Raw genomic sequence first — 25,339 nt, 5'->3', positions numbered from 1 at the left:
CAGGGGGGAGACAGTGTGGGGGCAGTATGCGCAGGGGGGAGACAGTGTGGGGGCAGTATGCGCAGGGGGGAGACAGTGTGGGGGCAGTATGCGCAGGGGGGAGACAGTGTGGGGGCAGTATGCGCAGGGGGGAGACAGTGTGGGGGCAGTATGCGCAGGGGGGAGACAGTGTGGGGGCAGTATGCGCAGGGGGGAGACAGTGTGGGGGCAGTTTGCGCAGGGGGAGACAGTGTGGGGGCAGTATGCGCAGGGGGGAGACAGTGTGGGGGCAGTATGCGCAGGGGGGAGACAGTGTGGGGGCAGTATGCGCAGGGGGGAGACAGTGTGGGGGCAGTATGCGCAGGGGGGAGACAGTGTGGGGGCAGTATGCGCAGGGGGGAGACAGTGTGGGGGCAGTATGCGCAGGGGGGAGACAGTGTGGGGGCAGTATGCGCAGGGGGGAGACAGTGTGGGGGCAGTATGCGCAGGGGGGAGACAGTGTGGGGGCAGTATGCGCAGGGGGGAGACAGTGTGGGGGCAGTATGCGCAGGGGGGAGACAGTGTGGGGGCAGTATGCGCAGGGGGGAGACAGTGTGGGGGCAGTATGCGCAGGGGGGAGACAGTGTGGGGGCAGTATGCGCAGGGGGGAGACAGTGTGGGGGCAGTATGCGCAGGGGGGAGACAGTGTGGGGGCAGTATGCGCAGGGGGGAGACAGTGTGGGGGCAGTATGCGCAGGGGGGAGACAGTGTGGGGGCAGTATGCGCAGGGGGGAGACAGTGTGGGGGCAGTATGCGCAGGGGGGAGACAGTGTGGGGGCAGTATGCGCAGGGGGGAGACAGTGTGGGGGCAGTATGCGCAGGGGGGAGACAGTGTGGGGGCAGTATGCGCAGGGGGGAGACAGTGTGGGGGCAGTATGCGCAGGGGGGAGACAGTGTGGGGGCAGTATGCGCAGGGGGGAGACAGTGTGGGGGCAGTATGCGCAGGGGGGAGACAGTGTGGGGGCAGTATGCGCAGGGGGGAGACAGTGTGGGGGCAGTATGCGCAGGGGGGAGACAGTGTGGGGGCAGTATGCGCAGGGGGGAGACAGTGTGGGGGCAGTATGCGCAGGGGGGAGACAGTGTGGGGGCAGTATGCGCAGGGGGGAGACAGTGTGGGGGCAGTATGCGCAGGGGGGAGACAGTGTGGGGGCAGTATGCGCAGGGGGGAGACAGTGTGGGGGCAGTATGCGCAGGGGGGAGACAGTGTGGGGGCAGTATGCGCAGGGGGGAGACAGTGTGGGGGCAGTATGCGCAGGGGGGAGACAGTGTGGGGGCAGTATGCGCAGGGGGGAGACAGTGTGGGGGCAGTATGCGCAGGGGGGAGACAGTGTGGGGGCAGTATGCGCAGGGGGGAGACAGTGTGGGGGCAGTATGCGCAGGGGGGAGACAGTGTGGGGGCAGTATGCGCAGGGGGGAGACAGTGTGGGGGCAGTATGCGCAGGGGGGAGACAGTGTGGGGGCAGTATGCGCAGGGGGGAGACAGTGTGGGGGCAGTATGCGCAGGGGGGAGACAGTGTGGGGGCAGTATGCGCAGGGGGGAGACAGTGTGGGGGCAGTATGCGCAGGGGGGAGACAGTGTGGGGGCAGTATGCGCAGGGGGGAGACAGTGTGGGGGCAGTATGCGCAGGGGGGAGACAGTGTGGGGGCAGTATGCGCAGGGGGGAGACAGTGTGGGGGCAGTATGCGCAGGGGGGAGACAGTGTGGGGGCAGTATGCGCAGGGGGGAGACAGTGTGGGGGCAGTATGCGCAGGGGGGACAGTGTGGGGGCAGTATGCGCAGGGGCGGACAGTGTGGGGGCAGTATGCGCAGGGGCGGACAGTGTGGGGGCAGTATGCGCAGGGGCGGACAGTGTGGGAGCAGTATGCGCAGGGGCGGACAGTGTGGGGGCAGTATGCGCAGGGGCGGACAGTGTGGGGGCAGTATGCGCAGGGGCGGACAGTGTGGGGGCAGTATGCGCAGGGGCGGACAGTGTGGGGGCAGTATGCGCAGGGGCGGACAGTGTGGGGGCAGTATGCGCAGGGGCGGACAGTGTGGGGGCAGTATGCGCAGGGGCGGACAGTGTGGGGGCAGTATGCGCAGGGGCGGACAGTGTGGGGGCAGTATGCGCAGGGGCGGACAGTGTGGGGGCAGTATGCGCAGGGGCGGACAGCGTGGGGGCAGTATATGCAGGGTGGGCAGTGTGGGGGCAGTATATGCAGGGTGGGCAGTGTGGGGTATTATGTGCAGGGTGGGCAGTGTGGGGGCAGGATGTGCAGTGTGGGGTATTATGTGCAGGGTGGGCAGTGTGGGGGCAGTATATGCAGGGTGGGCAGTGTGGGGGCAGTATGTGCAGGGTGGGGTATTATGTGATGGGTGGGCAGTGTGGGGTATTATGTGCAGGGTGGGCAGTGTGGGGACATTGTGGGGGCAGGATGTGCAGGGGGGGACAGTGTGGGGGCAGAATGTGCGGGTGGTGGAGCAGGGTAAGAACGGGAGCGGAGGGTGCTGCCGGGCGAGAAGGTGCCCGTCGAAGGAGGGGTGGGGGGTGTTTTGTTCCGCCGGGTAAGGTGGGTGGTAAGAGCAGGTGACGTAGGGGGTGCCCACCGGGCAGGTGAGAGGGGAGGGGGTGCCGCTGGGTGTACCTGATAATTGGGATGTCTCACACCCAGTCCGCAGCACATGCTGCTCCTGCCTGCAGTAGGAAAGGAAGGAGGAAATGGAACTCAGTGTACTGACTCCTCCCACTGATCACTGCGGGTCACGTGGGTGTGATGTCATCACAGGTCCTTTAGCCCACTATAATTTAGCATCTACCATGGGCCAAGGTCGACATGACTTAAGGTCGAATTTGCATAAAGGTCGACATGAGGAAGGTCGACTGGTCATAAGATCGACATGGGTTTTTCACTATTTTTTGAGCCGACATGTGCCGACAGGCGGTATTTCATGCCCTACCATCCACTAGGGCGTGGTGGGAGAATAAAATAGTGTGCCGAGCGCAGCGAGGCACCGCGCCCGAAGCATCGCGAGCGAAGCGAGCGATGCGAGGGTCCGATTCTCATTGCCAACTGTGTCCATGTCGACTGTGTCGACATTCGGATAAAAAAACAGTGAAAAACCCATGTCGACCTTATGACCAGTCGACCTTCCTCATGTCGACCTTTATGCAAATTCGACCTTAAATCATGTCGACCTTGGCCCATGTCGACCTTAAGTCAGGTCGACCTTCCTGCCAGTCGACCTAGTGGGGTCGACCTAATGACTGTAGACCTAAGTTCATTCTGACAGATGTACCGATTATATATATATATATATATATATATATATATATATATATATATATATATATATATATATATAAAACAGTGCCCTGTTATTTAAGTGGCACTCTGCTAAAATAACCTGCATTTTGCCTCCACCACCTGCGGGACATTGTGGTTGCCGATTACCACCCAGTAAATAGAAACTGTGAACATGTGCAAAACTTTTCACAGTGAGGGGAAGGCTTGGAGGCAACCCAGCAAATCCAAAATTGACAATTGGGTCGTTCTCCTTCTGAATGCATGTACGCCTTAGGCATGTGTCTTTACACCCTGCTTGCATCTCGGCGCCCTGCCTGCATCCTATTGGGGGTATGGATCATTAGGTCACCGGCATTATAGTCGACAAGCATTAGGTCGACATGCAGGAAGGTCGACAGGTTTATTAGGTCGACATGGGTAAGGTCGATGGGGTCATTAAGTCGACATGGGTAAGGTCGACATTGAAAAAGTCAACATGGGCATGAAATACAGCCTGTTGGTACATATCGTGTCGACATGGACACAAAACGTACAACTGCGTCCCCTCGCATGCTTCGCTACGCTAGCCATGCTTCGGGCATGGTGCCGCACTACACTCGGCACACTATTTTATTCTCCCACCACGCCCTAGTGGATCCACTAAAGCATGAAATACCACCTGTCGGCACATTTTGGCTAAAAACACCTGTAAAAAAAAACCATGTTGACCTAATGACCCTGTAGACCTGACCCTATCGACCTAACCCATATCGACCTTCCTGCATGTCAACCTTAAGTCATGTCGACCTAAATGCATGTCGACCTAATGAAGTCGACCTAATGCTAGTCGACCATCATGCTGGTGACCCAATGACCGTATCCCGTTTACATCATTACATTGTCCCACCTACTCAAGAAAGACACTTGAGCCAAGCACAATAACTTCCGATCCAATGCCAAAAAACACGGTCTAAACTGCAGAACAACATCAAATCCATAGCAACAAGAAACAAGTTTGGGTCAGCTTTGATTCTTACCTGCCAGTTTGTAGTCTTGGGCTAACTGCACAAGATTGGGCACATATGTAGATAGCCAAACTGGACAGATTTACCACTAGAGCTATGCAGCTGGATCGTATGGATTTAACTCTCTCTGCACAAGTTACATCTGCCCCACCTGCAGTGCACATGGTATTGCCCATTTTCAGAACAAATTTGGACTGCGATCAGATCTGAATAAGGGTCTAATTTGGGACCAAAATAACGCAAATACAAATGACTTCATACATTAACTGCATGTGTGTTAATTGGGTACTTATGTAATATCTGGGCGCCCGATTTTTTCATCGCATTGCATCGCATGCAATATAGTGGCATACAATTCATGCAATGCGATTTTTCATTGTAAAAACCCGATTTTTAATTGTATAGTCACCCATGGGTAATTTCATACCCCCACAATCCAACTACGCTTGGAGTTGATAATATATAGTGTGGCAAGCGCAGCGAGCCACCGAGCCTGAAGCGATGACAATATAAAAAAAAAACATGGCACTACTGTCTTTGTAAACTTAAGACCCCTACACACTAAAGGATATTGTAAAAGACATCACTCAGAAAGTGGGGTCTGAGCGATATCTTTTAAAATATTGTGTAATGTGTACACTCATTATCGTTAACGATGCACGCTCCCGCGCATAGTTAATGACCACACCCGTCTTCTGAACTTGCAGGTCAATTTGGCTTATAGCCAAACGACCCGCTGAACCGGCGATGTCACTGAATTATATAATTTACCAATATCGTTCAGTGTGTACACTCAAATCGACCACTTGCGTCTGCGGCCGATATCGTATACTATATCGGCCATGGCCAGGGTTGTCTACTGTGTATGGGGCTTTGTTTTGCTGAACAGTAACCGACATCCACAAGAATGAAGCAATGGGCAAATGCTAGTTATGAATAAAGCTAACAGTCTCAACATATATCAGTGCACAAAACACCAAACATGGGGGGTATTCAATCTACGCCGCTGTTTCTGCCAGTGGAAATAGTGGCACTTGCCTACTCAATGCTGCCATTTCAGACAGCATTGATGCCTTTCAGATTCGCCTTTTAATTGTCGAATTTGCATCAATTTCCGACAATATAGCAGCCGTTTATGACAAAACTCGGCCATTCCAACACTCACCAGTCGGAACATCAAATACCGGCTACCGCGTTACAGTCGGAACCGGTCAAAAACGGATGTGAATCTGACTGTCGGGATCAGAATTGAATAATCCCCATACATTTTGATGTCAGTGCACCTCATCTGCATACTTACTATCATGCATGAACGGCCACCCTCCCCCTGTCATTGTAAGATGAGTTCAGTCAGCAAAAAGATTTTCATTGGCAAACCTATTCTTAAGTAGTCATTTCATTAACTCAATCCCAACCTGGAATATATTTCATCATCACAAGGCACCTGTGTGTATTTGGCCACCTATTACATTATTATTATTTTTTTACATTTTATTTACAGTCTTTGTGATCACTCCAAAAAATGAACTAATAAAATACAATTATTTTATTTATTATAATGATATGATTCTTCCATATTTACTTTCCCCATCAAGGTAAAGGGGAAGATGTTTTAAACCTTGTAGAGAGATAAAGGGGGTGATTCAGGTTGACACGCAGGGCTGCAAAGTTCACAGCGATGCGTGTCATTTTTAGCCCAACCGCCGCTGCCCCTCTTCGCAGGGCAAATTCGCCCACACGGCTGTGAATGGATGTATTTCATAAACATCCATTCGCAGCCTAAGGGGCGACATCAACATAATTCGATGGTCGCGGACCATCGAATGATGTGGTGTACACACACAAATCTAAGACACTCTCAGGTGTCTTAGGCTTATGTGTGTCCTGGTCGAGGAAAAGACGAGCAGCTGACATCCGGTGATGTCAGCTACCCGCCCCCGGCACCCAATTCACTGGGTAATTTCCATGGGAATGCCCAGCGTTTTCATGGGAACACCCATGAAACGCTGGGCATTTCCATGGGTGCGACTACCCGCCGTGAACCCATGCCCCCTGCCAGCACTGGTGGGTGCGAGCGCCCCGGCGAACACTCTGTTTGCTGTGGCCCGACGCACGCACATGCGCAGAAATGTGGATGCGCAGAAAGAAACCGTTGCGCACCATTGCAAATTCGCAAAGGTGTGCATGGACCAGAATAAGGTTCAAAGTACAAACCAATCAGATTCTATATGCTATTTTACAGGCTGTTTTTTAAAAAATGCCAGAGTTTTTTGGTGGTATATCTCTCTCCAAAGGTACATCTCCCTAAAAATTGAGGCAACATCGAAAGATATTAGTTCTATAAACTATTGTCTTCTATAAAAAAAATCTGAATTTAAATGTGGTATTTCTCAGATACTCAAAGTATTATTTATTTTCCCAGTGGTTCCCAAACTGTGTGCCTAGGCACCCTGCGGTGCCAAAAGGCTCTTGCAGTGGTTTCTTGGGTTGGAGGATGCCAGTCATTAGATATGTGGACAGACAGAAGCAAAACTATACACCATCGCATAACTGAACCTAAGAAATGGTACTTGTGCTATCAGCGTAGCCCAATGGCAGCCTAACGTAGTTAGCCTAGTGTCCCAGCGGCAGCCCTGCGTAGTTAGCGTAGTGCCCCCTCAGGCAGCGTAGTCACCGTACTGTCCCTGTGAGCTGCAGCTCTGTCCCTGGCTTCCCTGGCAAGCCTAGTGAGCGCCTCTCACACAGCGCCTGTAACCGCCAGATCCCCTGCGCTGGCATACACCGGCGGAGAATCGATCATGCGGGCACCGGCGGAGAGGAGTTCCATCTGCCTGAGATGCACGAGCGTCTCATACGCTTGTCCGTCTCAGTAATTTGTGCGGCAGGGTACGGCAACCCTGCCCGTGTCCGCTTCAGGGAGACGGCAAATGCGTCTCATGCACAATAATGGATGCATTTGACAGTGCTCCATTTTACATACTGGCAAGTGCCTCCATTTCATACCCCCACTATCCACGTCAGCCCGAAGCTTTGGGACGCTGTACACGTCCTCCTGGCCTGTTCATACCCCCACTATCTACGTCGGCGTGGAGTTGAGTTTATAAAGTGTGGTGAGCCACTGAGCCCGGAGCGTGGCGAGTGCAGCGAGCACCTCGAGGGACGCATAAAACGAGCGCGAAGCATGGCCAGTGCAGCGTGCCCCGCGAGGGGACGCGGAATATACGTCAAGTAATCCGTGTCCCCTCGTGGCTCGGTGGCTCGATGCGCTCGCCACACTTTATAGAATCAACTCCACGCCAAAGTGGATAGTGGGGGTATGAATAGGTCGGGAGGTCGCGTACCGCATCTGCTCGCCACGTTTCGGGCAGATGTGGATAGTGGGGGTGTTTCAGGAACACATTCAAACCTGTCATGTCAGGCAGGTGAAAAATTGTCAATGGTTCCCACACAATGTATTAAGCGCTGACACAATAATGACTGACTACGCTAACTACGTAACGCTGACTGACTACACTAACTGCGTAAGCTCCAGTTGTCTGAATGCGTCTCTGCCATCTCATCTTGGATGTCTTCTCGCCACCTCAAACTCAATATTTCCAAAAGGGAAATAATTATATTCCCACCAGCCAAGAATAGTTGCCATCCTGATAGCTCTATACCTGTTGACAACTCAACAATCTACCCTACCCGACAAGCTTGTTGCCTAAGGGTCATCCTTGACTCTGAACTGTGCTTTGTTCACCACATTCAGTCTGTCTCCAAATCATGTTACATGCATATCAAAAACATATCCAAAATATAACCCTATCTTGCACAAGACACTAGTAAAACTCTTATCCACTCTTTATATCCCACATTCTGACTGGTCTTCCCAAGAATAGACTTTTGCCACTGCAATCCATTTTAAATGCTGCTGCTAGGCTGATCTTCCTAGTAAGACACTCATCGTGTGCTAATGCTCTCTGCCAGTCCATCCAATGGTTACCTAAATTTTACTGTATTCAATATAAAATTCTTCTACTCACACTTAAAGCTATTAACCATACTACACCAGCATATATCTCCTTACTTATCTCAATATATCTCCCATCTCAGCCATTCCGCTCTGCACAAGATTTGCGTCTCTCTTCTGCACTAGCTCCCATTCCCTATTACAGGACTTTCATCAGGCAGCACCCCCCCCCCCCCTATGGAATGCCCTTCCACGCACAATAGGATTCTCCACTAGCCTCCAAACTTTCAAGCGTTCCCTGAAAACTCACCTCTTAAGGCAAGCCTATCATATTTAAGTTCCACACGCATAACCCTCTGAGGCACTTAAAGTATGTATCTTATAGCTTTTCTTCTGGACTTTCAACTTAGGGGGACTGCTATGCTATTACTGGTGCCTGTCCTTGTACTGCTACCCAGTTTGCTTTATCACTGTCTACAATTGTAAAGCACAACGGAATCTGCTAAATCTGCTAAATAATTGTAAATGTGCAGATAGAGTTTTATTTAGGTGTTGTTTTTCTTCTGTTCAGCGTAAATACTAACTGCTCTATTTTTACACTGCAATATAGATATCAATTTAAAGTACAAACCCCACCCAAATCTAACTCTATTTCTGCACATGTTACATCTGCCCCACCTGCAGTGCACATGGCTTTGTTCATTAGAGAGAGAATTTGCTTTTGCAAGTATACCAGAATCAGCCCCATAGTAGGTTATTCAGACCTGATTGCAAAGCACTTTTTTTTTAGCAAATGGACAAAACCATGTGCACTGCAGGTGGGGCAGACGTAACATGTGCAGAGAGAGTTAGATTTGGGTGGGATGTGAAACTGAGATCTAAATTGCAATGTAGTTACCAACCAGTATAAAGCAACCAGTATTTACCCTGCACAGAAACAACATAACTAACCCAAATCTAACTCTCTTTGTTACATCTGCCCCAACAGCAGGGCACATGGTTTTGTCCATTTTCTAAAAAAATGTGCTTTGCCATCAGGGCTGAATAACCCCATTAAAACCAGTATTTTGGCTGTACATTAGTGTTACATATATGAGCTAATAAGAGTTAATTAAATATGGGCAGTACGGATGGTGTAATGGTTAGCATTACTGCCTCACAGCACTGAGGTCATGGGTTCAATACCCACCATGGCCCTAACTGTGCGGAGTTTGTATATTCTCCCCGTACTTGCGTGGGTTTCCTCCGGGTACTCCGGTTTCCTCCCACAATCCCAAAAAATATACTGCTAGGCTAATTTGGCTCCCAACAAAATTAACCCTAGAATGTCTGTGTGTGCGTGTACATGTGGTAGGGAATATAGATTGTAAGCTCCACTGGGGCAGGGACTGATGTGAATGGTCAAATATTCTCTGTAAAGCGCTGCGGAATCTGTGTGCGCTATATAAGAAACTGCTAATAAATAAATAAATAAATAATATGCCTAGAAGTTAATTAGCTGTATTCTAATATTCATATATTTCACAATAGATTGATACTCAAGAAGTAAGGAGATAATTGACATACTTTAAAGATTTAAAAGATAGTGCAAAAGATAGTGCAACCGGTTAAATGAAACTCAGTGTATTGGGTTAGTGTTATGGTACATGGTAAAACTTGTACAAGTTACAAATATTGGCTATAAAGTTACAGGCATTAGGAGGAGTATATGATAAATCATGTAAGAACTCATTTATTTCTCAGTTACTCAGGGTATATGATGAACATAAGTGATACTAAAGGGAGAATATTCGGTGTTTGTTCCTACCTGAGGCTGAAGTACAGAGGAACCCGTCCTGACAATATAATTGTAGCAGGCTGTTCTGTAGTTTGAGCATTTGACCACCCCCTATGTCCTATCTGTATATCTATCCAGCCTCTGCGTCATTGTGATGTGATGTTTCAGGTTTAGCATCAATTCTCTGCCAACATCTTCATATCTTAACAGCAGGCAGTATGTGATCATTTTATGGGCGCAAAAAGTATGTGTAACTGGAATGTTCAGAATGTTCCCCCCCCCCTCCCCCTGTCAATTATTATGGGGCTGATTTGAAGCAAAGCAACAACAGCAAGTCATCTAAATAACAGTGTAAAATAAAGCTGTCTAGTCAAAGCTCAACATCAAAGGTATCCGGATGGCTGACAGCCAATAGGCTCACACCATATGCTTGAGATACATATGGTTGACATGGTCTGAAGCATGGCAAGCTTGGACTAATTGGGGGTCCACGCGCTCATGTGTTGACATTAACACAAAAAAGTGATGTTGACCTTTTCAGTGTCGCTGTAATATACTACATCCAATACAAAAGCAGCCAGTATTTACAGTGCATGCAAAAAATGGCTAAAATCATCACACCCTGTGCATTAGACCATGATTTGTCCTGGTGCATAGTTAGTTACCCATTGTTTTTGCTGTGCAAAGATACATACCACCCTGTACAAGGACACACATTGGCCTGTGTGTAGTGCAGAGACACACATCGCCCTGTATGTAGTGGAGAGACACTCACTACCATGTGTATAATGCAGAGGCACACTCTACCCTGTAATGTAATGCAGAGACATGCACTACCCTGTATGTAGTGTAGATATACGGCACTACACTGTGTATAGTGCAGATATTATGCACTGATCTGTATAATGCAGAGACTAACACTGCCCTTTGTAGAGTGCAGATACACACACTACCCTGATTATCGAATGATCGCATATGCATTCGGTCCACAGTATGCATGCACAAGCCCTCCGACCAATGACAGCCTGTGATAGATAGACATCGCAGGCTGCCCTCAGGGTAATTGACACTCTGCTGGCGCTTGGTGGCGGGAACGCAGCTTTTTCCCGGGAGAGTCCTGGAAATGCAGGCATTCCCCAGCCCTTGAAAATGCAGGCATTCCCCACAGCCATCGCAGTGCTGAGTAAGTCTAGACTTAATCTGCGCTGTGGTGAGAGGGGAAAACCATTCCATGGTGGGTTGTTTTGAATGGTTTTCCCCTCATGTGCACAGTGGGTCGGCATTTAGCTGATCGCTGGGCTCTGAAATCTCGACGTCCAGCAATCAGGTATGAATCCGGCCCATAATGTAGAGAAGTGTACGGTATTGTTCCGTGTACAATACAGAGACACTAATTGCACTGCAGACAGTACAGGTAAAACATAACTCTGTATATTAAAGGTATAAAAGGGTTAAATTTAGGGATTTATTGTAGAAATCTGATATCTCTAGAGTACTCTGTTAATCTCAGGACTTCAGTCTTTATGTTTTAATCTTAAAGCAAAGGAGTTTGTGGTTGCAAGCATCTGGAAGGAAGGCTGGAAGGACACATAGCCTTGTTCCATCCTCATCAGGTATATAGAGAACATTTGTCAGTGGGGTACTGCGTTTTTAGTTATAGCTGAAAAAGAGGCGCAGGAACTCACACTTCCACAGCTGCAGCACCGCAGCGGGGTGCTCGACCTTGTTTGCTTCTCTTTTAAAAGGTGAATTGTCATTATAATCCGTCTATTATGTATTTGGCAGGTAATCTTTTTAAACATGATAGATATTGTATTAGTTATTATTAGAGATCAAGCATCTGGGAAATATAAATACTTCTCTGCTTTTCACAGACCCAGATGCCTTCTTGAAATCAGCCCGCCTGCAGAGATTGCCATCGTCATCTTCTGAAATGGGGAGCCAGGACGCATCCCCTCTACGGGAGACAGTCAAGGACCCATTTAGCTCTGAGTGCAGCTGCCATCATGATGGTCTTACTGTTATAATAACTGCCTGTATCACTTTTGCTTTTGGGGTAACAATAGCACTCATAATGCAGATATATTTTGGGGATCCTCAGGTAAGAATAATAAATCAAATCGAGATTTAAATGCAACAGCCTTATGTACCCCTAATATGTATAGATTATGTCTAGCAACTATTTTTGCCTGTGTTTTATGGGTCCTACACACAGGGCAATATCAGGTCATTTTAAGCGATCTCACTAGGGCCCTTATTCTGATCTGTGCGGATTTTTCCGCATGCGGTCGTACCGCCGATGGTTGGCGACTGCGCATGTGCAGAGGTCACTCTGCGCATGTGCAAGCGGTTTCGCCGCACGTATTCTTTAGACGCCGCACAGGGGGCGGAGAGGGGCGTGAAGGGCTACTTAGCCTCATTACCCTATGCATACGCCCCGCGTTTCATGGGCGTTCCCATGCAAACGCAGGGCGTATGCATGGTAATGAAGCCGTGACGCATGTGTAGGGGGCGGGCATCGCCGGATGTCAGCTGCCCGCCCCCATACATGATTTCATACGGACAAGTGTCCGTGTGGTCTAGGGTGGCGGGCGCTGGTGGAGCGTGCGGCCCTGCATTCGATGTTCGGCGACCATCGAATGCAGGGGCTGCTCCCAAGATGGAGGAGGCGTATCCCCGTCCACTTTCATGCGGACCGCCACATATCCGCGTACGGACGGAGGTGGCGATCCGTATGGAAGGCGGGGATTCGCCTGCACGGTCCTGGCCGCATATTCTGATCTGGCCACACAGATCAGAATAAGGGCCTAGATCACTTAGAAAATGCCCCTACATCGCTCTGTGTGTAGGGGCCATAGCTGTGGGCGGCCCCGTGCATCGCAATCGCACGACAATTAATATCCAGTATGCTAGATAAATCTAGTGAATCGCTGGTCAGGGCCAGTGTTCTCACCGGAGCTGTTTGCTGAGCGATCTTGAAGAGGGATCTGAGTGATCTACATTACTCAGATTGCTCAGTAGCATCGCCCTGTGTGTAGGCCCCATTACAGTATGTGCTAATTCTTGTAGTTTTGTTTATAGTGTACACATATGTGTCTTACTTTTGAATACTTCTTTAGTGAGTTTATGTATCAGTATGTTTCCCTTCTTTTCACTATACATATCTATATTTGTTAATTACCCTTCTAGATCTTCCACCAGGGTGCAGTAGTGAGTGATGCTTCCCAATGTACAGCTTTGGGTATTAAAGTGTTGGAGAAGAGAGGGAGCTCTGTTGATGCAGCGATTGCGACTGCTCTATGTCTGGGGATTGTTAATCCACACACGTCAGGCATTGGGGGTAAGTATAGAGCAAACAGCTAATTTTATACAATAGCAAAGCCGTCCTTGTTGAGTACTCTTTACATTTACCTTAAAGTTTGATGGTCATAAGGAGAGTGGATCTGACTAGGAAGATTATGTTACTAGGACATTGTGTTACTATGACAATTTCCATTGCTGGAACACACACACACACACACACAAAACTCAGTCACTGAAATCTTTTTCCCTTGTAATTCTGCCAGTCACTATCTCTCTTTTTCATATGTAATTACCTTACATCAGGATCACTTTACAATAATACAAAAGACACATTTATGAGAGATTTAGATATTTGGCTGAATAAACACCCCTGAAATGCCAGCTTATAAAGTTCACATACCAGATTAGTAACCGTTGCCATGCTGGACAGATGGATAAACCCCAGAGACTGATGTGCAGAGATGTGTGTTACACATATTGAGGCTCATTTAGGTGTGGTTATTCGTGCTGGTGCCATTGCTATATTTTGCCTTATGCAATTGCAATTATATGCTAATAAGGGCAACCGCTTACCTGAGCATAGGGATGCCCACTGCTTTTGCATCAGTTCCATCCAAAAGCATATCATGGCTGATACATCTGTACCAAACGTCCCGGTTTTTGGGGATGTTCCCAGTTGGGAGCCCCCCCTGTGAATAGACGCTGTGCACATGCCATGTCATGCCTCCATTTTCCCAAAGCCATGTCATGCCTCCATTTTCCCAAAGCCATGTCATGCCTCCATTTTCCCAAAGCCATGTCATGCCTCCTTTTCCCAAAGCCATGTCATGCCTCCGTTTACCCTAAGGCCCCCCCCCCCCCCCCCCCCCATTCCCAAACCCTGTCTACACTCACAACTAATTCCTCAGTACATCTGAAATAGCAATTGACCCGCTGTATGTGCGCACTGCGGCTCATATGCATGAGCAGTAAGAAAACATACAATAGCTGCTTTGCCTCCATTGTCTCTGGGAGTTACGCCCCGTCCTGAACGCCTTTTCTCCTCTGTAGGTTCTGTTACACTATGCCCCACACATTCTATTATTGATGTTATATGCTCCAGTGTTACTGATCACTAATATGTACATTAATGCTATTACACCATTTTGCAGAATTACTTTATAGGCCTATTGTTTTTACCTAGAGTCTGTAATGCCCACAACATTTAATATTTATCTGCCCTTATCTCTACATCAGAGGAGGAGTAATGCTTGTTCATGACATCAGAAACAACCTCACAGATGTTATTGATTTTCGAGAGACGGCACCCTCCGGAATCCATAGTGAACTATTAGAGTATTGGAAAAATAAGGTAACCTGTGGTATTCTGTGGTTTTATGCTTACCCATTGTCACTTTCTGCTCAGTGGTCTCATTGATTGCTTTCTCTATTGCTCACTATTCTCAGTGAAGATCATTGGCCAAACATAATAGCCTCCGAGGTCGGCAGCCGTACGGGCCAAACTCGGAGCAATACTCTCACCATAAGGCATTTTTATATTTTAAACATATATTTCCATACCTCCCAACTGTCCTGCTAATCGCATACGCACAGCATCTTTTCATGCAGCCCCATGGTCAAGGGAAATAGCCAGCAGCTCCAAGAGCCACTAGCCATGACCCCGCATTGGCGAAAATGGGGGGTGTGGCCTCACGGCAATAGGCAATGCCCCCTTACCACGAGGCCACGCCTGTTGGATTGTAATTTGCTACAAGTGTTAAAAGTGAGCAGGCTTTTACTAACATTGCGACTTCATGCTACTAGTATTAGCAAAATGTTACAAATGCAGCTACAGCAAAATACTCTAAAGGTTACAGCAGTACGTGGCTTCATATCAGCCCCTGCTCGTGTTCTTCCTGCCTGCTCACCCTACATACTTACCCTGTTCCTCTTTGCTCACCCTACCCAAATACCTCATTTCTGTCTCATCATATGCACTAACCTGCACTATCCTTGCTCACCCGTCCCTAGGCACTACTTTCCTCTTTCTTGCATGTTCTCCTTATGTACTAAGGACCTTATTCTGGCCCACACACAATGCTGCGAAATACGCAGCATTGCGTGTGGATTAATCACTGCCCGCCGCTCGCACAGTCGCTCGCCCCCCCCCCCCCCCTCCCCCCTTGGTTGCCGAGTTCCCTGCACAGCTGCAAATGGATGTTTTGTATAAACATCCATTCGCAGCCTTGGGTGCGGTAGACAAATCTTTAGATGGGTGCCGACCATTAAATGACTCTGTTGTCTTAGTTTATGTGATGTCATAGTGATAAATCAGTGATAAATCAGTGATAAAGTGTAAAGTGACGCACCAGCCAATCAACTGTGTTTGAAAAATCAGTTAGAAGCTGATTGGCTGGTGAGTTATCACCTTCCACTTTATCACACTTTACATTTACCATAGTCGTGACTTCCCACATTGTGCACTTACCCTCTTCCTGACTGCACTTACCCCCTTTCTGAGTGCCACACTATGTATTTACCCTTTTGTACTTTCCCGATTTCTACTGCTCATTCGCTGGCGATACACTTGTCCGATTTTGGCCACTTTTCACCCGAATCCGACAAATCGGGCCATGAAATTGGGTGAAAAGTGGCTAACTCGGATGTGTTTGACATCTCATCCAATCCAATGCGCATCAGACCTGTGATATATTGCATGCAAAAGGACTGCATGCAACATAACAATTCCCTTGAACTGCCCGGGAGCTTTATTGGGACGGTTCAAGGAAATTATGCGACTTTTTCACTCCGAGAAGTCGTAAAAGTGTATGGGGGGGGGGGGGGGGGGTGCATTACATCTCTCTGAGTTTCTGCTGCTCACACTATGTATTAACCCCCTCCTGCTTCCCAATTTACCCAATTTCTGCTGCTCACTCTATTCATTTGCACTCTAACCTTTTCAGCCTGGCATTCTGGTTGGTGTTCCTGGAATGTTGAAGGGGCTTGCCAAGGCTCACGAGATGTACGGGAAGTAAGTACAGATCAGAATCATTTCACTTTAGTACTAGAACTGTCCTGTACCTGCACATCATATAGATTTCTGCTGGGACTGTAAAATAAATCTTTGCTGTATGAGTTAGTGATTATGAGCAATATATCATTCTGTACTGACCACTGACAGGATGGTTATTAGCCCAGGTCAGAAAAGCATTTATAGATTAATACAGTTAGGGGACTTGGTGACATCTATGAATTGTTATGATAACTTATTATAGTCCATCATCACTGAATCAATGTATAATTTTTTTTTTTTTTTTGCTTGTTTGTTTTTGTTTTTCATTTACTGATGCAGAGGAATGTACATTGGAATACGTATATGGTACAGTTAGACAAAACTGTCTTTCCTATCCCCTTAAACCATCCCCCAGAGAGGGCCAAACACTGGTCACAGTCTGGATATTATATAAGTACTGGCTGGGTTTACTTGGACCTAATTATCCTAGTTTGTGTCACTGGGGCATATGTAATAAGGCTTCAAAAGAGATAAAGGCAAGGGTGATAAAGAGTGATAAACATCCAGCTAATCTGCCCCTAGCTGCCATTGTTCAAACACAGTCTATAACATGACAGTTAGGAACTGATTAAATGGCTTTTTATCACTCTTTGGGGGAGATTCTCTAAGCTAAAAATGCGGTAAAAACCCGTTATCTGGGTTTTTACCGCATTTCTTGGCCAATGAATATACCAAGAACCTCTATTATTGATTGATTTTGATTAATAATATGGAGTGTGCATCTGCACCACATGTCTTTCTTTGCAGAACTACAAGTCCCAGCATGATAGCACCTCATGTAAATCGGGTGTGCATTCTAAGATCCCCCCCCCCATAAGGGCGGGGGGCATCGCCAGAAAAATCTGGCGATGTCCCATAGAAGCCAATGGGCTTCTACCGCAACCCTCCGCCGCCCCACACCAACCCACCGCCGCCCCGCACGGACCCCCGCTGCCCCGCATCGCCCCCCTCTCACCTGTGTCCGGGCAGCACAGCGCTGTGCTGCCCAGACCTGTGACCTCTTCCTCCCTGCACTGATCCTCTTCTGGGTGCAGGGAGGAACGCAAGAGCTGTCCTTTGCCATAATTATCGCATATGTTACTGCATATGCGATAATTATGAATGCGAAGTGTGGCGGATGTTAGAGCATCCCCCCTTTATCACTCTTGCATTTATGTTGAAGGCTTAATACATCTGCCCCTCTGTGCCTGGGTCTTGATAGGAAGTTTAGGAACAAGCCCATATGCAGCACACTGTTACAGGCTTGCTTTGAAAAATTACAGTTGGGAGCTGATCGGTTGGTGCTATTGGGCAATTTTATCAATAACTGATATTCTTTTTATCACTCGTCACAAATAATAACTTATGCTTCAGCCAATCAACTCCTGTTATTTTTCAAACACGACAGGAGCTCTTTGGCTGGAGCACAATTTATCATTCGTAAACCAGTGATGACAATAATAGCACTCATTGATAAACCTTCCCCATAATCTCTGTCTATGTATCTCTCTCTTGGGGGCAAATTTAATAAGAGAGGAGTTCTATGTCACATGGGATGTTGCTATGGGCAACCAATCAGATACTATCTATTATCTTCTAAAAGGTGCAAAATAAATAAGTAGATTCTGATTGGTTGCCCATAGCAACATCCCATGTGAAATAGAACTCCCCTCTTAGTAAAATCCCCCCCAAGGTTTAGTAATTTAACCCCTTAGTACAGAGACCCATAATCAATGTCCTTTACACAATGTTTTTTTCTCTCAGACTTCCTTGGTTGGATGTTGTTTCACTAGTGGAAGAAATTGCCATTGGTGGATTCAATACAACACATGACTTAGGTAAGGCACTCTGCTATTGGGGGTTTGTAGGAGAAATGTGTGCTATTTATAGCTCAACCTGTTACTCATATTGGGTATCCTGGCTGATCATAGAATGACTCTGGGTAGACAGTCACAAGGTCGACAACTATTGGTCGGCAGTCAAAAGGTCCGCCGGGTCAAAAGGTCATCAGTCAAAAGGTCGACAGGGTTTAAAGGTCTACAGGGTTGAACGATCGACATACAAAAGGTCGACATGGTCAAAAGGTCAACATGGTCAAAATGTCGACATGAAATGGTCGACATGCATTTTTTTTCTAAATTTTGAGTCGACATGCGCCAACAGGCGGTATTTCATGCCCTACAATCCACTAGGGCGTGGAGGGAGAATAAAATAGTGTCGACCTTTTTGATGTCAACATTTTGACCATGTCGACCTTTGGACCCTGTCGACCTTTAGATCCTGTCGACCTTTTGACTGTTGACAATTAGTGTTGGACCATATGATTATAGACCTAGACAGTATAGATGTTTTATACCATAACCCTCATATTGCATGACCGTGTTGTCCAACCTGACTATACTGAAGTTGTGAAAGGGTGTATCAAACCCAAACTACCTTGGGGGGGGGGGGGGGGGGGGGGGTTATTTGAAATAGCCTGTGAGTTTCCGGCAGCTGGAATATATTGTCGATCCTATTTGTTGATTTAAAGCAGTAGTAATTTAAAAGACTAAAACAACCTAATTTTTACCTTTTAAATTATTGAAACTTTTAATCTACTGTAGAAATCCCTGATATATTGTGGCTACCTGCAACTCCCATGCTATTACCTTATCCCCTGGTCTGTCTAAAATTATTACATTTCCCCAATATAAAAATAAATGAATAAAACAACATGTCTTGACCCCATATATAGAAAACAGGTTTTTGTGTGACATAGGCCCTTATTCTGATCGGTGCGACCGGATCCGAATATGCGGCCAGCACCGTGCGTCCTAAACCCCGCCTTCCATACGGATCGCCAACTCCGTTCGAACGTGGTAAGAAGCTGTCCGAACGGACCGCACGTGTATTTCTCATGAATACACCTCCTCCATCTCAGGGAACCTCCCCCATCATTCGATGGTCGCAGACCATCGAATGCAGGACCGAGTGGCCAGGCAGCTCCCGCAACCTCAGACCACACGGGCATTTCTCCATGCAAAAGCAGGGACCTGGGCGGGCAGCTGACATCCGGCAATGTCATATGTCCGCCCCCTACATGTGCGTCACGGCCGCATTACCATACGTACGCCCAGCGTTTGCATGGGAACGCCCATGAAACGCGGGGTGTAAACATATGGTAATGAGCCCAAACAGCCCTTCACACCCCTCTCCACCCCCTGTTCGTAGTGTACATATTTCATGCGGAATGTGGCCGTGCGTCCCGCTCGCACATGCGCAGAGACGCCTCTGCACATGCGCAGACACAAAACATCGGCGGCACGAACGCACGCGGATATTACCGCACCAACCATAATAAGGGCCATTGTCTGGTGATCATAGGTGCCCCTTATTTCGTGGATACCAGGTTAGGGGGAAACCGTCCCCATCCCTGGACTCCATGGTTTTATGTTAGGGCCAGATGTATTATGCTTTAAAAGTGATAAAGTGGAGAGTGATAAACAACCAGCCAATCAGCTCTTGGAAAAAAGTAGCTACCTAGGTAGCACTAGCTGGCGCTGCCCCGAGTAGTTCTGCCAAGAGCAGCCACTTGTTGGTGGGGTAGTCAGTCCCACACTAAGAACAGAAAATGTAAAAACAAAAGAAGTGGCGCTTGGTTTAATGAAAACATTTAAATACCATATTTATTACATATTAGAATTAAACATATACTAACATATCACACAAATAAAAATGGGTACCAATAACAAATAATATAAAAAATATATAAAAATGGGGATAAAAAAGTACTGTTTGCAGGTTTGCAATCAGTGTCCCGTTCTTATTGGGCTGTCTAGAGATGGGGGAGAAAAAATAGAGGCAGTCAGAGTGGCACAATACTGTATTTGTAATGTGAACCCACAGCAAGTGGATAATTACCCAATACCACTAGAGGCTTGTTATCCAGTCGGATAGCATTGCAGCAGTCTTCCTCAATATATGTGGTCCAGTGCCTGGCTGGGCACAATTGTACTCCAAGATAGAAAATGGGTATTCTTGTAATCCAGGTGGAGATGGGAGTTGGTGGTAAACTCTACCATATACCGTGTAGGCTTGTCGGTTTAGAGTTGAAGTAAACCGAATAGATAACAGGCTGATCCGGCTCAATTGCAGTTGTAGACAGAGGGTTAAAGTCTGGTCCAATAGCCTCTGACGCGTTTTGCTGTTTGGAGGAGTACAGCTTTATCAATGGCCAATCAGCTTCTAATTATCACTCTCCACTTTATCACTTTTTGAAGCTTGATACATCTGGCACTTAAAGAGAGTTTTGCCTTGTATTTATCCTCTTTCTTGAAATTCAAGTTTTGTGGATACGCAATGTTTAAAAGAGGGTAAAACAAGGGTTTTGCAGCTGTATGTATCAGTGTTGTGGAGGTAGAGGACTTAAAATCATACTTGCCTACTTTTGAAAACTAGTTTCAGGGAGATTATAGTTGGTAGCAGAATTTTGCACAGCGCCCCACTTTAAGGGCATGTCTAGTTCCATATATGGAGAAATTGTGAAAAGAGATTGTGAACGTGGCACCTAGAAGCGTGGGTGTATACTGCTACATCTGAGAGGAATCTTTTAAAATGACTTATATACAACTGTAGATGATCCCCAAAGCAGTTAGTAAGAGCTACTGTACTTATATAAGTGCTGGGAAATGGTGCTGATGATTCAATGTAAATGTATCTATCTCTCATTCCTTTTTCTCCCAAAAGTGTAATGTGGGCTAGGTGAAATGAGGGAGATTGCTAAACTAATGAGGGAGAGAGGGAGATTGCTGCAATGTCAGGGAGTCTCCTGCAGAATGCAGGAGGGTAGGCAACTATGCTTAAATTCCTCCCTCTCCTCCCCTCTCTGCCTGTATTTTAAAGAATAATAAAAAAAATTGCATTGGCACATGTGAACACCAACCTAACTGCTCCAGTACTGGACTCTCCACCAGTGATTAGGGCCTGTCAGGACAAGGTAAGTGGGGCACTTTGTTGTGGATAACTCATCATCTGCAGTTTTAATGTATACACGGATGATGATCCCCATTTGTCCTCTGCCTCAAAGGGGTTAAGGAAACAATCAGATTGTTAGTGTTTTAAGTCCAAGAGACTTTGCACATTGCATTTTAATATCATATTTGAGAGACATGGGTGTGGTTCAAGTAATGAACTGAAATTGCCCAATAAATATATACTATAAAAGATATTAATTACATGGCAGTATCTTATTTTATGAGATATATATATATATATAGCTGAAGATTGGAAAAATGATGTCATCATGTTTGACTTTAATGACATTTGGTCTGAACTCTGACCCCTTTCACCAGTGTCAGTGATGTCACTTCCAAAGAGTTCTGGCATAGCACACTTTCACAGTCTCCAAACACTTCTGTTACTCCTGAAAACCAACCAATGACTACATCACAACTTAATCTAAAACCAAAATGTATAACAGTATAGAACAGGAAGAAAAAAAAAACACACATAGTTGCACAGTGAAAGAAAACATTTTATAGATGAGAAAAAGTAAAGACATCACAAAAAGCATAATAGTAAAGATGAAAATAAATGACCAGCTCAATCTCTGGATAAATACAGACAATAAATAAAGGGGACACTCTATAGTAGTGGTTCCCAAAGTGTGAAGTGGCTCTCTGGGGTGCCTCGGGACAATTGCAGGGGTGCCGCGGGTTGGTGGTCCAGGACCAATTCAAATAATTTATGGTTAATTATTTATGGGCAAAACCAGTGCTGGTGGCTGCCAATCAAAAAATGTGTACAAACAGAAGCAAACAGAATGCCCATTACCACATAACTGACCCTAATAATCACATATAAACCCAATCTACTTAATGTTACATTTATTCACCTTTTATTTATTTCTTATTTTTGGGCCATGGGGTGCCGTGAAAAAATTCAGATACTCTAGGGTGCCGTGGTTCAAAAAAGATTGGGAACCCCTGCTCTATAGTACACAATAGTCATCAATAGCTTGAAAACATTTGTAGCCTTAGTAACACTGAAAGCATATAAAAAGGAGACCCCCCCTCCCCCCGTTGCCACAAATACCCACTTTCCAACCCCTTAAGGCATACGTACCTAACATTCCAGAATGGCAGGGAGGCTCCCAAAAAAACAAGTGGTACTCCCAGCCCCCCGGGAAGGTAGGCAAGTCTCCTGCTTTTCCTGGAGGCCACCTTTTGACACCCACAACAGAGTACACATAGGAGGTGGCAGCAAGTATAAAGGTGAGGTCTTAGAAGTTCCACAACAGCCACCTGCATTAAGTACAACATAGACACCCTTGATTTTTTGATAGGCAGGCTCGATGGCGCCCCCAGATCCCGGCGCCCTAGACAGCTGCTTAAAGCTGCCTAATGGTAGAGCCGGCCCTGGCCCCACTGAGAGAGAACATTGTGTGACATCAACCAGTAGGCAATATTAAAACACATATATCTGATAACAGTTTATTTAGCAAAAAAAAATTATGTACACTATTAATATAGACTTTAAGGGGTAAATTTACTAAAGCTAAAAATGAAAGGAGGTGATGCTACCCATAGAAACCAATCAGATACTGTCTATAATTTTTGAAGGATGCAATAAAGAAATTTTAGACAGAATCACCTTTTCTTTTTTTTTAGAGCTGCAGTAAATTTACCAGTAAGACTGTGTTTACTAGGGGAGAGCAGATAGCGGAAAGCACAGATACCGCAACTGGGACAAACAAGCCGGATCTCAATATGGATCTCTCGACCGATGATATAATTTTGAGGCTCAGCAAAAAAAAAACCTAACAAATCACCAGGGCCAGATGGGATACATCCTAGGGTACTAATGGAATTAAGGGAGGAACTAGCGACCCCTCTATATTGCATTTTTGAAAATTCACTATCAACAGGTATGGTACCAAAAGACTGTAGAATAGCAGAGGTAGTGCCAATATTCAAAAAAGCTAAAAGGGATGACCCTGCAAATTACAGGCCTGTGAGCTTAACATCAATAGTGGGTAAAATATTTGAAGGAATTTTAAGGGATGGTATCCTGGAATATTTAGACCTTCATAGTTTACTTAGTATTAACCAACATGGGTTTGTGAAAAATCGTTCCTGCCAGACCAATTTACTAGGCTTCTATGAGGATGTCAGCAAAAACCTTGATAATGGAAACGCAGTAGATGTGGTCTTCCTTGATTTTGCAAAAGCATTTGATACAGTACCACACATGAGATTGATAAATAAAATGGAGGACCTGGGATTAGGGGCAAATATCTGTAGATGGGTAGGGGACTGGCTGTGTAATAGAGAACAAAGAGTGGTTGTGAACAGTGCAGTATCAACTATGATACCAGTACTAAGTGGAGTGCCACAGGGTTCGGTACTGGGGCCCATCTTGTTTAACATATATATTAACGATATTGGGATGGGGATTCTCAGCAATGTATCCATCTTTGCTGATGACACAAAACTGAGTAGAGATATTAAATCAACAGAGGATGTGAACATACTTCAAAATGATCTTAACAAGCTAGATGAGTGGGCTAAAAAGTGGAAGATGAGGTTCAATGTGGATAAATGCAAGGTTATGCATCTCGGGAGACGTAACCAGTGTGCAAGTTACAACCTAAGCGGGGAGGCATTAGGAACTTTAGCACTTGAAAAGGATCTAGGAGTCCATATAGATAATAAGCTGGGGTGCAGTGTTCAATGTCACATTGCAACAAAAAAGGCCAACAGAATTCTAGCATGTATTAAAAGGGGCATGGAAACTACGGACTCAAAAGTAATTATGCCACTGTACAAGGCATTGGTTAGACCACACCTTGAATATGGGGTACAGTTCTGGGCCCCACACTATAAAAAGGACATCATAGAATTGGAAAGAAGAGCAACAAAGCTTATTAGGGGAATGGAGAATTTGAGCTACGAAGAGAGATTAAGCAAGCTGGGACTATTTACACTAGAGAAGAGACGTTTTAGAGGGGACATGCTCAACATGTACAAATATATCAGGGGCCAATATAAGGAAATCTCAAGCACCCTTTTTACTGCAAGAAAGGAATCTAGGATGTGAGGACACAAATTTAGATTAGAGGAAAGAAAATTTCGTTCCCTCAAAAGAAAAAAAATATTTACGGTCAGAGCAGTCAAACTTTGGAACTCTCTTCCTGGAGAGGTTGTGTCGGCAGATACAATAAATATGTTCAAAATAAGGTTGGAAAAGCATTTATTGGGTTAAAACATCCAACTGTCATGTCATGTGGAAGTACACAAGTATAATTTTTCTGGACTTTGTCCTTACTAGTAATTATTTTGTTGCATGGACAACTTTAAACAGAGAATGTGGGGCCAGTTTAACTATGGGAGACAGCCCTGACAGCCATTATGTTGCTGGCTACACACATCTAGGGATGCCAATCCCGGGGCATTTTTTCAGTCCCGGGAATATTGCCGCTGTACCCCCACATAATTTATGTTTTTGGAGCTGTGGAGGGGGGCAGGCGGCAGTGGTGCGGGGGCAGGCGGCAGAGGCGCGGGGGCAGGCGGCAGTGGTGCAGGGGCATGCGGCAGAGGTGCGGCGGCAGGCGGCAATGGTGCAGGGGCAGGCGTCGGAAATGATGCAGCGGCTGGGAGGCACGTCAGGTATGATGCGGGAGACGTCTTCCGGATGCTGGGGATGCCACGTTGCGGCCTGCGCAGCGTGACCTATGACCGAATCACGCTGCGCAGGCCACACACCGTGTCCGGAACAGCCGTGCAGCGTCTGAGCGGCTGCTCAGACGGTGCCCGGCATTAGACTGCGCATGCGCAGTCTAATCCCGAAATCCCGGGATTGGATAGTCCAATCCCGGGTTTGAAATCCCGGACATTTTGTGGCCAAATCCTGGGATCCCGCCGATCCCGGGATTGGCCACCCTACACACATCACATTGAGTGTCCCCTGCTTAAGAATGAGTTTGATACTTCCTA

The 25,339-nt window shown here is 46.7% G+C and overlaps 1 protein-coding gene across 1 annotated transcript in view; it reads left to right on the top strand.

Annotated features, from left to right (window-relative positions):
* The window catches only part of GGT7 (gamma-glutamyltransferase 7), a 55,683-nt gene that overhangs the window by 11,538 nt on the left and 18,806 nt on the right, over positions 1–25,339 (top strand). The window contains exons 2-6 of the mRNA XM_083147705.1: positions 11,908–12,134; positions 13,223–13,374; positions 14,573–14,687; positions 16,279–16,346; positions 18,132–18,205. Of these exons, the coding sequence (XP_083003831.1) occupies positions 11,908–12,134; positions 13,223–13,374; positions 14,573–14,687; positions 16,279–16,346; positions 18,132–18,205 (636 nt within the window). The remainder of the gene's footprint in view (positions 1–11,907; positions 12,135–13,222; positions 13,375–14,572; positions 14,688–16,278; positions 16,347–18,131; positions 18,206–25,339) is intronic.

The sequence above is a fragment of the Crinia signifera genome, chromosome 6 (assembly GCF_055691185.1).
Source record: "Crinia signifera chromosome 6, ASM5569118v1, whole genome shotgun sequence".
NCBI lineage: Eukaryota > Metazoa > Chordata > Amphibia > Anura > Myobatrachidae > Crinia > Crinia signifera.
The sequence above is the reverse complement of the archived record's forward strand: the minus strand, read 5'-3'. Positions and strand labels throughout refer to the sequence as shown.